The sequence below is a fragment of the Lampris incognitus genome, chromosome 9, assembly GCF_029633865.1.
Source record: "Lampris incognitus isolate fLamInc1 chromosome 9, fLamInc1.hap2, whole genome shotgun sequence".
Taxonomy (NCBI): domain Eukaryota; kingdom Metazoa; phylum Chordata; class Actinopteri; order Lampriformes; family Lampridae; genus Lampris; species Lampris incognitus.
In genome coordinates, this window is record NC_079219.1 from 49468292 (window position 1) to 49482935 (window position 14644).

Here is a 14644-nt window from a genome sequence, read left to right on the forward strand (position 1 = left end):
TGGAAGACAGGTAAGGTTACATGTGTCAGCAATTAAACTGAGCACTAGGCCAATTTCATCGCCTCTGGCAAGCAAGGCACTGCACTCGAGACGCTCACATTGGGTCTTATCCTCCTTTCTTTTTTGCCTCCTGGGAAGTAAGTATGGTTTGATGAAGTTATATTTATGCTTAAATGTTGTGTGTTCGAGCGAGTGATGCTGAATTGCTAATTTTCGGCATACTTGAATGCAGCAAACGCCAGGTGTCCTGGAGGGCAGTGTCACGCTTACAAAACCAAATTACACAGGAGTATCCAATACATTCTCATCCCATTGCATTATGCATTGATGCTACTGACAACCCGTTAGTATACTGACGCACAAGGTATCGTTCAGTGTCTGTATGCTGATGACATATGTATGTAGTGGTTAAGGTTAGCTAGTAGCTAAATTTAGGGTTAACATTAGGTCGTTAACCTGTGGCGTTTCATACACATGGAAGAGTACCAAGTGTCAATAAACAAAGCTGTGGGATGAAAATGGGCTTAGATATCCAAAGAAATTTAGAAAATGGCGACAAATACGGCAAATGAACAAAATAACAAAAAGAGGGTGAATATTGTCAATATGTATCCACTTTTTGTTTTTACCATTGTGTTGTTTGAGCTTTCATCCAGTGTTGTGTCTATGTATATTGTGTCCGCTACTGTTTCTGCATTCCAGTGGATATTCGAAACTTGGAAAAATCCAACCACAGACTTGGAATTCAAAGAAAGTTGAATCGGTTCCTCTGGATGAACTGTATCCAGTTCAGAACTGGATACAGTTCAGAATTGTATCCAGTTCTGAACTGTATGAACCCAGAGTTCAGAACTGATTCGACTTTCTTTGATTTTCTTACCTGGATTATTGAGCATTCATAAAGACACAGATTTGGAAACATGCAAACGAATGGGCATTCATGTCAGAGTCTCGGGCAAGCTCTCTGAGTTTGCTTAGATGACCACATTGGATGTCACAGCAGTATGGTCGCACACGCGGTGAACAATCAAAATAATTCCCTTTGCATCAGTTTCCACTTGAAAATATGTGTAACTTCAGTCAGACACAACACCGTCCTCGTGTTATGAAATCATACTTGTAACAGGCCTTTAGCTTCCATTTATAATGTAAGAATGTCATAAATGAAATATATAAGTAACACTGTAGTATGTTATATAGCTCCTGTGCAGACACTTGGGGAATTCGGAGGCTTGCCTAATGAATGGGGATTTACTGAGGCTGTCCATATTTTCCTTGCTTGTGTGTGTAGTGGACACCAGAGATGTGCTGATGACATCTTGGAAATGTGCATGTAGAGACGTTTACCTGGACCTACATGGAAGCATGTCATGGCCTTGAGTTACCTCCTCATTGCATTGGCTGCCTCCTTTATAAAAACCCTTACAAAAATTGGTACAGTTTAAGTACATTTTTCCAAGTATACTCATGAAAAGTGTACTGACGTTGCAGCACTTACATACTTATAAGTATTCTACAATGTTGCTCTAGTGAAGTATACTTGTAAGCGTACCTAAGGTTAACTAAAAGATATACTGTTGGGATTGAAATGAACACCTTTAGTTGACTCACACTGATACCAAAAGTGCACTGAAATGAAATATTCAACAAGTGTACCAGTCCAAGTAAAGTTTAAGTATACTGTTTCTTAAGTTTACCTTTTGCAGGTACAGCAGAAGTAAAATAAAGGTACACGTCTTGTTTTTAGTTTAAAAGAAGTATACTAAAAGTTCACTGAAGTAGCCTAGATGTTTTTCCGAGGGACGGTAAAAAGCGAGTGGATAATCGGCAGGCCTGCATTGTTTTAGCCTCAGCCACTGCTGTCAATGTGCCAAGCAACACAAACACAACTGATGTGGATGTAAAACTTTCTACCGTTAGATGCTCCACTTCCAGCTTTTCCATCAAATGTCTTTCTTTACTTGTTAAAAAAGCTGTCCGCTTTGCTGGGAGAACATAAAATGCCAACGAACCAGCGTTCATCATGCACTCTTTTAACTCCTTTTAACCATCGTTGTCAAACAACGATGGTTAAAAGGATGCTTTGGATCATTTTCCTCGCTTAATAGCATTTCCACGTGTGTCTATTTATCACCAGTAGAGGAGCTTTTGGTGCAACTCAGTTGAGGACATACAAAGGGGGGAGTGGGGGGGGGGGTCAGAGATAGTCCTAGATAGATGGACAGGTGGATGTAGATATAGATAATATTTTGATATGAAATGTTAGCCTATATTGTTACATGATGCATTTGGCTCTTATTGGCAACATGCTTATGCAGTGCTATCTCTGAACGGTTATCGTTTTCATTTTCAGATAACCGAAATCACACGCGAGTGCTGCTGCAGAACTGAAGTTGCTGCATCCTGTATTGGGGATGGGGGTGGGGGTGGGACAAAACGTACAGTTTCTGCCCTCCTTGCACGCAACTTTGCATTGGAGGGAAGTGTGAGAGCATGGCTAAACACATTATGAATTTTAAACCTTCATCCCAGCATGGGACTGGGACCCTCGACCCCTTGGCAGTGGTGTTATTGGAATTACCTTCACATGACAAATCAAGACCTATCTGGGAAAATAATCAGCTCCCCGCTGTTCTCGGCGTGAAAAAGCCCATTAGAGAACAACATTGTCACTGTTAATTACCGCACTGGCCTTTTGTGCGCCGGGGTCCAGCTGGCAAAGCTCTGGCCAACAAACTGAGAAAACCAACACTTTTAATGTGCACCGGTAAACCGCTCAGGACCCTCCGAGCGCCGGCGAGCCTCCCCGATACGGCGCGTGCACACACACGGATCGTTTATTGGTTCGATATTCTGATGTTAAAAAAAAAAACAAAAAAAAAAAAAAAACAAACAAATAATGGCAGCAGTATCCAACAATATGAATACATGTAGGCAAATCCGCGAGAGGCTGACAGAGGTGTAATTGTGGTTTTGGTAAAATCACACAAGCACGATTGTCATTAATTGCACGAGCTTTCTGGTAGACCAAAACGTGATTTGCTGTCTATCTATCTATCTATCTATCTATCTATCTATCTATCTATCTATCTATCTATCTATCTATCTATCTATCTATCTATCTATCTATCTATCTATCTATCTATCTATCTATCTGTCGGTCTGTGTCTATGAGTCATTACTTTGCGGTTATTTAGTGATCGGGCTTTTCCGTGTAGTTTTGGTTCTTCCGTTTCAAGGTCTTCTTTACTTGTTTTCTTTCCTTGTCTCTTCGTGGATCGTCTCTGTGAAGCGTAAACATGCGCGGAGCGTCGTCTGCTGTGTGTGCGGGAGACTCGCGGCCGTATTCGGAGCCGCGCAACCTCCCTGTCCATCAAACCGGCCTACAGGACCACCGTCCAATTAGATAGCCCATTACTTTTCCGGGATGCGCGAGCCAATTGCGGGCGGCCGTTCATGTTCCCTCTCCGCCGTGGGAAAGGAGGGGCCATGTCTTTATTTGGCCGTCGTTGCCCTATATGGAGCGGGGCTTGGGGGGCTCCCGTCCGGCCCAGCCTGTTCAGTGTCACTTTCATCAAATTCTGCTTATGGATCTCAGAGATGGGACAGACAGCCGGAGGGTGAAGGACGTGTGATTCCGGAGAGAGCCGATCGCCGTTTCTAGCGGAGCGCACCGCGACTGGACGTGTCCGCTCCAACCGGGACGAGAGGAGCTCCGCGGAGCTACGTTATCCCCCCCCCCCGTTCCCAAGAGCTGGTGACCAAACTTCCCTTAGAAATAAACTCGGAAATTCGGTCCGTTATTTCTCTTTCTTTCTTTATTTCGGCGTGATTGCGTGACAGCACCCCCACACCCCCAGATTTGCGCTTTCGAGAGGCGTCGCTGTGTTGAGCCGACGGATCTGTGGAGTCATCGGCCGGGACGGGACGGACGCTGAAGCGAGCAACACATCGCTTCCTTGCGGCTGATCTGCTGTGAAACGGTCCCTCCTCGCCGCCACTGACTCTTCCGATAAGCAGAAGGTGTTTATGGCTTCATGGACAGGGAGGAACACGGGGAGCCGTAGACTTCTGCCTCACGTCCGGACCATGGTGATGCCTTGCTGTTTTTGTACACTTTGATTGAAAGTACACATCAACTGACTGCACAGCACCGAAGCAACAGAATAGGCAAAACATCAGATTGCACACTGGTCTTGTGAAAGAAGTGGGAAGCTCCTTTTTTCTTCTTCTTCTTCTTTTTTTTCCTCCTTTTTTTTGTGGCCCTGCCTTGTTTTCCCAAGAAGTCAGAACGGATCTCTATCTCCTCCCCGCGCAACGGAGTCCGACTCTCTCGGCGGTTTAACCAAAGTGCTGGAGATAGCATGGCAATGGTAGTAAACCAGTGGCAAGAGAGCATTTCGGCAGATCCGGGGTCTCAGCTCCAGATTTGCAGCCAGGAGCCGGGGGGGACGCCCGGGACGCCGAACGGCTCAACCCCGGGGAACGACGCACTTTCAGGGGACAAAATCCCCAACGTGGACTGCATGGTGTGTGGGGACAAGTCCAGCGGCAAACACTACGGCCAGTTCACCTGCGAGGGATGCAAGAGCTTCTTCAAGCGCTCGGTGAGGCGGAACCTCAGTTACACCTGTCGGGGCAACCGCGACTGTCCCATCGACCAGCACCACCGGAACCAGTGCCAGTACTGCCGGCTCAAGAAATGCCTGAAAGTGGGCATGAGGAGAGAAGGTAAGACGACACGGCCCCCCCCACACACACACGCGCGTGCTTTGTGTACCCAGAAGGTCTTTTGTCAGCCCACATGTCCAGCTGAAACCTACTCCATGTGTTTACAAGACCTGGTTCCGTGCGTAAAGCGCGCGGCGTTGTTTAACGTGCCATAGCCTACTTAAGTTGAGAGGGAGTGAAGCGCTTATAACGCGGTTATGCCCGTTGGAGAATCTGCCACCCAGGTACGTCCTCTGTCGTTTTGTCACCGTCTAAAAGTTATGTTTGCAATCATTTCATCCCCCTGTGGACACGTCGTCCTTTGTCCCCCTTGTTAATTATGGTGTTGCGCAACGACACACACACACGCACACACACACACGTTGGGATGACAACCCTAACGCCAACACATTTAGCCCGGAGTGTAAGATGAACAAAATAAGGAGCATGGGAACAATCAGCGAGCGCGACGCGAATCAAACGGACCGGAAAGGTCCTTGTGGTGTTCTGTGTCTTCCATGACTTGGTTTGGACGAGATGTGTGGACATCACTCACAGACATGACATGTATCCATGTTCCTGATATACACCCGCAAGTTTGTTTGGGGTTTTTCTTTTTTTAAATAGGAGGCTACATGGCTGCGTGTGTCCGTTGCAAACGTCATGATATAATAACGGATATGCCACCATGCAGCGGTCGTTATTCTGCAGCCCAAACGCGCACATTCTGCGCGCACGTAGGTGTGAAAAGTTCATGTGAGCGCAAACAAAGGAGCCGTGCATGGGCCCGCATGACCCGCGGGGGGCATAACTCCACATCTCCGCTCCTTTTTTACCTTTGTCTGAGACAAACTACACAGACGGAGACGGTGGAAATGTGCCTGCTCACATTATCCCTGCAGGGTTCCCGTTTGTGCACTACACACTGTGTGTGTGCGTGTGTGATTGTGCGTGTGTGTGCATGCGCGTGCGTTGTATACACTTAATTCATGTGAATCACCCGCAGGCCACATCCACTTGGTCATGCCCCTTCTCCAACTTCAAGAATCCGAGGAAATCGCCTGACGCACTGCGGTCTGTTGACCTTTCATCCACATCAACAAGGGTGCCCTTTATCACACATGATGTAGTAATTAATATCGGGAGCGTGTGAAATGGTTTAGTTTCGGAAGTGCGCCAGGATTCAAGCCGGAGCATACAGGGTCCCAGTTCGCTTCGGGTACGAGCCGGTATAGTAGATGGTTATGTAGCGTTGTTGTGCGTAAAAGAAGAGAATAAATATAGATTACGTCAAGTTCACTTGGGCACATGTGCCGAGATCTCATATGTCAGCTGAGGTCAAAGGGACACATGTGGCGCAAAGCGTCTCGCGGGATCAGAATCACATTGTACACACGGCTGTGACGGGCTCCGCCGTGGAGCCCACGGTGCACATTAAGGGTTATAAAGCCCATATTCCAGAGGGGCTACACAGAAGACACCCCGCCATGTTAACAAGTGTGGATACATGTGAATTTGGCTGAATGTCACAATCATTAATTTGTCCTAAATTATACCCATATACGTTTGGGTTTTGATGGGGGGGGGGGTAAATGGAAGAAAAAAATACAGTCCTAGAGTTGCAGCCTCACTCCCAGTCCAAAGTCCTCCCCTGAAACAATCCCGAATTTAAGACCACTTAATTCAGATTTGGGAAAGCTGGGAGTTGTTGGAAATGAATCCGTAGCCTGTGCACATGCACCCCCCATATGCTGCTAAAGCCGGGGCCTCGCTGTCCCTGAGGACTAGTGGGGCGAGCGGTCGAAAGTTAAGGAGTGCAAACTTAACAAAATTAAAAAAAAAGGGTTCCAGCCTCCTACGTTTTTCCTGCGGAGGTCAAACACAAGTCATGTTGCCTTACATGATGCGGCCGGGTCGCCTGACACAGGGGCAAGCGGGGGAATATCTGTTTCTGTCGACTCCGTTTCTTTTCATTTCTATTTAAACATTTCCAAACGCCGAACGCTCCTGACGTGTTTCGCCGATATGGATGTGGAGACTGCTGCCGTTCGCCGGCCGTTGATGTCAGAGGTCATTTTAACAGTGACCTTTCCTTCGCTGTGGTATGATCTCCCACAGGCCACAGAATTTAGCTTTTACTTTTTTGATTTTGGGTAACAACATGGTTGACATCCCCTTTGTTTCGTGGATATTTCTGAAGTGAACTGTATTCCTGTGGCTGACGCACTAACTGCCCCGTCTTAGGGCAAATCAGACAAAACAATTCAGCGGTTTGAATGTGCAGTTTTCCTCAACAAGGAAATACATTCAGAACACGTCCTCCGTCCACAGCATCCTGCGTGTGCTGCAGATCACGTGTGTACGATCACTCTTACGCCTTCTTATGGTTAAATTTGTGTTGAACTGCGGGTGTTGGGAGGGAACAGGCCCGCCGCCATAGCGCATTTAATTCATTTTCTCAGACATCTTGACTGTACAAACAGACAAAGCTAATAAAACGACAATTTAATGAAAACGTTGCTACAAGGCCGCAGAGGAGCTTTAAACCCGTTAGCGTCCGAAGAGGACGTCCGCTTGGCTGTTTAGCGCCCGAGACAGATTTTGGATGCTGACATGTTGCCTGTCCGGCCTCGTTAGCGTCGTTGCAGTGAGTGAGAGGGAATCGACCTGGCACTTCTCTAGACGCTGCATGTGGAGGGGCTGTAGTGCGGTCCGCTCGAAACAGCAGAGAGCCCGCGCTAGCTCCCTGCGCAATGCGTCGTACACAATTAAAAAGTCATGTTGTCTGTTGTGCTCTGCTTCAGCCGTCCTCCTCTGCGTCCCAAAGCACACACAAACAAACACGCACACGCGTGTTCGGAGGAGCCGCCGCCGTCAGCTGTGACCCTTCCCTCACACTGACAACACCCCGACAGCGGTGGCGAATATAGGTCACTGGAAACGAAAACTAATAACAGACTGGCTCAAGTCAAAGTCCAAATGTATGAGTTTGCCGTAGGTAAATACCAACTGACATGCAAAAAAGCTAACCGGTCGTGCGTGTTGACTAATCCATACTCCATATAGGGGTTGGAACAGCAGCTAATTTGGTATGAAAATGCTTTAGTTTACAAAAAAATACCCAAGCCCACTGACCTTGCTGGCTGACACCATGCTAGCAGACGAGAGCTCTACCGGAGGAAAATGGCTGCCATAGAGAAGCCCTGCTTGCTTCATCACTCGGTGCTGCCCGGCTTCCATTAAAATGACACAGTAGCGCTACCGCCAGCCCATAAAGTTATCCTCAAGGCTAAATGTAATATTTAAGAAAGACATGGGGATGAGTGGATCATGCTATTTTTCAGCACGGTCAGACACCTCAAGGTGAAAAGGGCTCCTGTTGCAGAATAGCAGTCATGTGTGACCCCCCACCCCTCCCCCCGCACACTTCATCACAAAGCATCGGCCGGATGAGAGTTCAGATTATTTATCATCTTATTTTCAGTGTATATGTGTGTTTTTTTGAGAGGGAACATGCCTTGCTGATGGGTTCAGTCCAGGTGCATTCCGCCCATCACGCTGACAGACATTGACTTTGGACCATTTCGTTGGTGACTTAAGTGGCTCAACCTGTTTTTGTGTCAACCCAGGTCACTTGCAATAAGCCACGGTCGACAAAAACTGAATGGGGTTTGTCATTCAGTGTCAGGAGCATTCCTCCCCTTCACTCCTTCACTCTCTTTCTTTCACAACAATACATCAATTACGCTCACGTTTTCATTTCAGGTATTAAACTGATGTAACGTGCAAGCCGTTAGCTGAACAGTAAACACTTTCCAGGTTGCCAGCAGCACACGCACTCAGCTGTAAGGAGAAAAGCTGTTTTCCTGTGTCCATGCGTTCGTGTATGACAAAAGCCTTCTCTATAGGCCAAATAGATAAAATAAAATAAATAAATAAATAAAATAATTTGCATGATATTTCCCAATGCAGTGAAGAATCCTCTCAGCACGGTTTTGGTTATTGAACTCAAACATTTCCACTGGTAGCCTCCACAATGCTGCAAAAAACAAACAAACACAATTTTTGAGGAAGGATGAAATACTTCAGATCCAGACTACTGAAAATAAAGGACTCTTGCTTAGGCCCGTTAACTACTTGCAGCAGGTGAAGATAGGACAGCAGGGACGGCATTGAGATGTCCAACATGGTTCACTGGGCTCTGTCATAAGGCTGGTGGGGTCTTAGTGGGTTCATATTGAGTTGTGATGCAGCAGACGTAATCTTTGATTTGTTCATTGCTTCTGTGTAGCAGGACAAAGGAGTTATGGGATATTTCATAAACCCTTACAGGGTTTTCCCTTCGCACCTGCACACTCCATACAGAAACACCAGGAGGTCCTCCTGTAGAGAGGAGGACCTCTCTGCAGGCTCCTCATGTCACCATAAAGGGCCGTGTTATGGTAACAAACACACGTTTTCACTGATGTGTACCACACTGTTTGTGTACAAGCACCACCAGGGGTAAATTAATTTCATTTATGAAATGAAAGAAAAGAAAAGAAAAGAAAAACACATACGTCAGTGAATAGAGTTGCTGTCAGCACTCATCACTTACCACCAGGCATGAAAAGCAGAAAAGAGAAGGGATGGAATATGAAGGTGTAGCAAAGGATAGAATGGTGATCTATCTATCTATCTATCTATCTATCTATCTATCTATCTATCTATCTATCTATCTATCTATCTATCTATCTATCTATCTATCTATCTATCTGTCTGTCTGTCTGTCTGTCTGTCTGTCTGTCTGTCTGTCTGTCTGTCTGTCTGTCTGTCTGTCTGTCTATCTATCTATCTATCTATCTATCTATCTATCTATCTATCTATCTATCTATCTATCTATCAAATTCATGTTTGAACTGCCTCCTCGAAGTCTAAGACAGACTGTGGTCACTGTCTGTGGTGCAGCTCTTAAGCCTGAACGACTCTTCCTCCTCCTCTTCCTCCTCCTCTGCCCCCTCACTGTCTTTTTGTCTCCCTCTGTTCTGTGTCATCATCTGTGTTGTGTCACTGCTCTCTGTTTTCTGCGTCCATGTTCTGTCACGCTCAGTCGCATTACAGCATGGGAGTAAAATCACTTTCCCTTCACTCCATTAAAAATGTAAAAGGGAGGCTTCACTCAGTCTCATCGCTCCGCAAACGCAACACGCCGCACAAACGTTTTGATGGTAAAAGATTTCTAGTTTTGCAGATTCACTTCCAGGTTCGGCCAAAATGAAACTGACCACCACGACATCCAGTAGATAACCCGGTCTACTCCTTGTTCTCTCTGTCTCTATGTCTTCTCTTCTGTGTCTCCATTTCTCTGTTGCCGTCTCGCTCTCCCGGTTTTCCTGTCCTCCGCTCCTTCCCTGCAGAGTCGCAGCGTTAGAAGCTCTTCCTCGTGTGTTGTGTGAGAAAACAGCGGCCTGCAGGTCAGACTCTGAGGTCAAGCACAACGAGTCGCTGAGAGAGCGACGGGGAAAAGAGCCGAGTGTTATGTCACCACACACACACACACACACACACACACACACACACACACACACACACAACAGAAATATACATGTGCAACACAACATTTAGAGAACGATGAAATCTGTGCTGAGGCGTTTGACGTCCGGCCATGTTGAAAGTCCTCATTATGATGTAGGCTGCTGCTGCTGCTGCTGCTGGGGGAAGTATGCATTACATGGTGTCACATAGCAGATTTGATTTCACACACACACACACACACACACACACACACACACACACACACACACTATCTCACTTTCTCTCATTTCCTTCCCCCCCCCCTGCTATTTCCCATACAAACAAACGTTCACCCGTGGTAAGTTCTGGGCAGTGTTTCAATATTATTGTTTGTCTTCTTTCGTTGGTTTTGCGTTGGGATGAAATTTGGACATCATCATGTTGTGACGCACAGTTTTGTTGTCCAGATTAATAAGGAGAATTGTGTTACCTAACATCTCTCACAAGATTGGGTCTGACATATCTGAGGGCATATTTCTTCAAAAACAAGTTTTGGTTGGATGTCATACCGGTGTGTTGTGTTGCCAGACAGCTCTGGAGCTCGGTTTGAGGCCCAGATATCTTACTATATAGATATGGATCCATGTCATGCACAGTTCCCTGTGATTATCGAGATAAGAACGTTTCCCATGTTGCCCAGCACTAACCTGTGGTGCCATGTGACACAGACAGGCAGGGTTCATTTGGGACAAAGCGTTCATGTTTTGTTTTTTGTTTTGTTTTTTGTTGTTTTTTCTTTTAGTGGAAGTTTAAGAAAGAGAAAAGCTGCTTACTAAACTCGACAATTAGACAGGCCCAAATCCGGCTATGCATCGACTTTGCCCGGCACGTTGACCTTTTGGTCCAAACGTTGATGGGCCTTAATTGTATTTAGCCGCTACAACCTTCTGTAATTCCTCCGCCGGTCCGAGCCAGAGACTAATCCGGGACAACTGAGCGCTGAACCGTACTACGCTCCGCCAGCTGCTATTTGCAGAAGTGGCATTTTGAAAAGACGCAACTCCGAAATGTCCCGTGGTACCTCGGCTTCCTTGCACTCTCCTCTCGCCGCATGCAGTGACTTTGTGACACGCTTTCCCTTTCCTTTTCTTTTTTTTTTCCTCCTCCCAGTGTTTGTCTGAGTCCAGGTTCAGCCAGTCACACCAAGCTAAGCTGCAGGAGACCAATTAAAACGCAGGAAACAGATGACAGCAGACGCCCCAACAGCCCATTTTTATTATAATGTCTCTCATCTTTTTTCTTTCTATCCCACAGCATCTCTCTCTCTCTCTCTCTCTCTCTCTCTCTCTCTCTCTCTCTCTCTCTCTCTCTCTCTCTCTCTCTCTCTCGCTCTCTCTCTCTCTCTCTCTCTCTCTCTCTCTCTCTCTCTCTCTCTCTCTCTCTCTCTCTCTCTCTTGGTGCCGTGGGTCAGAAAATAGAGCAGAGTGGTCTCAGTCCGGACTGGAGTACTCATCCACTCTGCCTGAAGTGATCCAAACAAAGATGCTTTTGAGGAGTCAAGTAGGTCGAGGATGTTTGCAGCCGACAGGATTAAACATCCATCGATAATAAGACCCACTTCCCAAATCAGTGACGTTGTTATCCCTCACTCGTAGCAAGACTTATTTATTGTGTACATCCTGTTTTATTGTCTCAGCACAACACACACCATTTCAGGAATATTCCATCATCCAAACCTCTTATCCTGCTCTCGGGGTCGCGGGGATGCTGGAGCCTGTCCCAGCAGTCTTTGGGCAGCAGGCGGGGAGACACCCTGGACAGGCCACCAGTCCATCACAGGCTTAAAGCACCTGGTATTCCCAGGCAGTCTGCCATCCAAGTACTAACCAGGCCTGACCCCGCTTAGCTTCCGAGATTGGACGCTATCAGGGTGGTATGGCCGTAAGCCATTTCAGGAATATATTTAACCAAATCCCTCACAGTACAGTCAGTTATCTACATCAGAGCTGGGCAAAATATCAATATGATATGGATATGCTGATATGAGAGGAGATGTGGTCTAGGATTTGGTCATGTTCATGTGGTGATAGGTCTTAAATGCTGTCCTTCTCTCATCTGAAAGGCCGAATTACAGTAAAGAGATACAGTTTTCTGAACTTACTCGACCGTTTTAGCCGAGCGAAATAAACAATAAATATCTCCGCCTGCTTGGCCATCATATCCACATTACCGATCATTGCTAATCGTTTCTCCACATTTTCTTGTCGTCCACCGAATCCCGTCACATTATCAATGTTGAGCCAGTCAGTAGGGATGCATCGATGGCACTTGTTCACTATTGATAACAATTCCGAGTGCGGATCGCTAGGTATCGAACATTACAGAGTACCGATCCGATCCATTACTTTTGCTGAACCGTGTACACTTAGTCCATTAGTTTGGGCTCACTGGGCAGAATAACTGAGGTAGAACCCGCCCCCCCCCCACCATTAAAGGAATACAGGCTTCCATGTAAGGAGTATTTGTGAGACAGTGTGTGACTCATGGCTTTTGGTAACAGATTTCCGTCTTCTCTACCGATTAATTTCAGCCTGGTCTGGGAGTGATATATGATCCCGTACTGAGTCAAAAACATTATGACATTTTGATTTTTGTCAATATCGCCCGGCCCTAATCTACATTTTCAAAATGCCGTCGGGGCTTGAACCTTTAGCCTTGGCGGTTGGACTTTCCTGTCTTACCCACAGCAACAGTCTCACTCCAGTTTCTCAAAGCATGCTCTTTGGTTTCTTTTGTTGATTTTGGAGGAATTCAGCTAAATGTGGCCGGGCTGACAGCTGTTTTGTTCAGAGACGAGCGTTCGAGTCCAAGCGACAAGGAATGTCCTGTTGTGCAATGTTGTCTTTGTGACAGGCAACTCCTCATAGCTCAAACCTAGTGAGACGCTGATGTTTGCCAAAGGTGACCACATTCTTTTCCAGGAATACTGTTTGACGTGCGCTCACAGGGAAAGCTAGCATTTGGAGGTTGATACCCTTTGTTCCGAGGTATATTTTCTCTCCCTGCGATGGACGGTGCAGAATTACTGGTGTTTATGTGACACTCTCGCAGGACTTGACCTCCGGTGGCTTTTTGGACGCAGCGTCGCACTTTAAGTTGACCCAGCTGCCGCGTGTGAGGTGACAGGTGATGCCGAGTTTAAAAGCATTTTTCAAACGTCGGTCCTGCCCCCTTCTTTCCACCTCCCCTTCTTTTCGGTCACTCCTTTTTTTCGCCACATTTCGATGGCTGCCTCCACCTGTCTCTTCATTTAAACCACTTCTCTCTCTCTCTCTCTCTCTCTCTCTCTCTCTCTCTCTCTCTCTCTCTCTCTCTCTCTCTCTCTCTCTCTCTCTCTCTCTCTCTCTCTCACACCTCGTCCTATGCCATATTGAAAATGCCCCCCCCCTCCTCTTGCCCTCAATCTCCCTTTTCTCAACTTATCACCTCACACTCTTCTCTACCTTATCTCACCATTTCACATTTATCTCTTTCCCCCGTACAATTGCCCCTCTGCCCCCCCCCCCGCTCTCTGTGTAACAGTAGATGGAGTTATTAGTCAGACAGCGGGGATGACTGAACAGGTGTTTTCCAAATGGGCCTTTGAGCACTCGACCCATTATCAGTGCTCGGCACGACAGGGTTAGACGTGTGTGTGTGTGTGTGTGTGTGTGTGTGTGTGTGTGTGTGTGTGTGTGTGTGTGTGTGTGTGTGTGTGTGTGTGTGTGTGTGTGTGTGTGTGTGTGTGTGTGTGTGGAGCTTGGCCTCTATGTGCCCTCTTCGCCTCAGGCTGAACCATTTGGCAGTAGTAGGGGGGTGCAGTGTGTGTGTGTGTGTGTGTGTGTGAGTGTGAGTATGTGTATGCTGGTGTAGGTGTGAAAGCGTGTTATATCTTTACTGGCTGCTGCTTGTCATTACTCATTGATGCACAGCAGCATTGGGGAGAGGGCTTGGCCTGGCCGGGGAAGCAGAGTGCTGACATATTTAGAATAAGAGAAATTTCTCTTTACACACACACACACACACACACACACACACACACACACACACACACACACACACACACACACACACACAAACACACTGGAGCACTTCTTGGCCGTTCAATATTCCTCCCCTCTCGTGTCCTTCCTTCCTCCCTCCCCTTCCCTCTGTGCTGTGTTGCCCCTGTTTTACCATCAAACAAACACGGGGCTACAGAGGCTGTCTAGATGGAGAACAGGTTGTGGTTTATGGATTGTAAGAATGACTATCTAGCGGCTGGATGATGCAGTAAAAAGAGATGCCAAGGCGATGGTAAGGTGTGCAAAAACCATGTGGTGTTTATTCCCCCCCCCAAAAAAAATTGGATACTTTTATAACAGCTGTTCTCAAAATATTAACATATGGCTACATTACCGTA

At 46.7% G+C, this 14644-nt stretch overlaps 1 protein-coding gene and 1 pseudogene across 1 annotated transcript in view; one reads left to right on the forward strand and one right to left on the reverse strand.

Annotated features, from left to right (window-relative positions):
- Positions 1-3590: 3590 nt before the first annotated feature.
- Positions 3591-14644, forward strand: part of nr2f5 (nuclear receptor subfamily 2, group F, member 5) — a 29836-nt gene continuing 18782 nt past the window's right edge. Inside the window, exon 1 of the mRNA XM_056285695.1 lies at positions 3591-4731. Coding sequence (XP_056141670.1) covers positions 4365-4731 — 367 coding nt within the window. The 5' untranslated portion in view covers positions 3591-4364. The remainder of the gene's footprint in view (positions 4732-14644) is intronic.
- On the reverse strand, positions 12042-12150 carry LOC130118746 (5S ribosomal RNA; annotated as a pseudogene).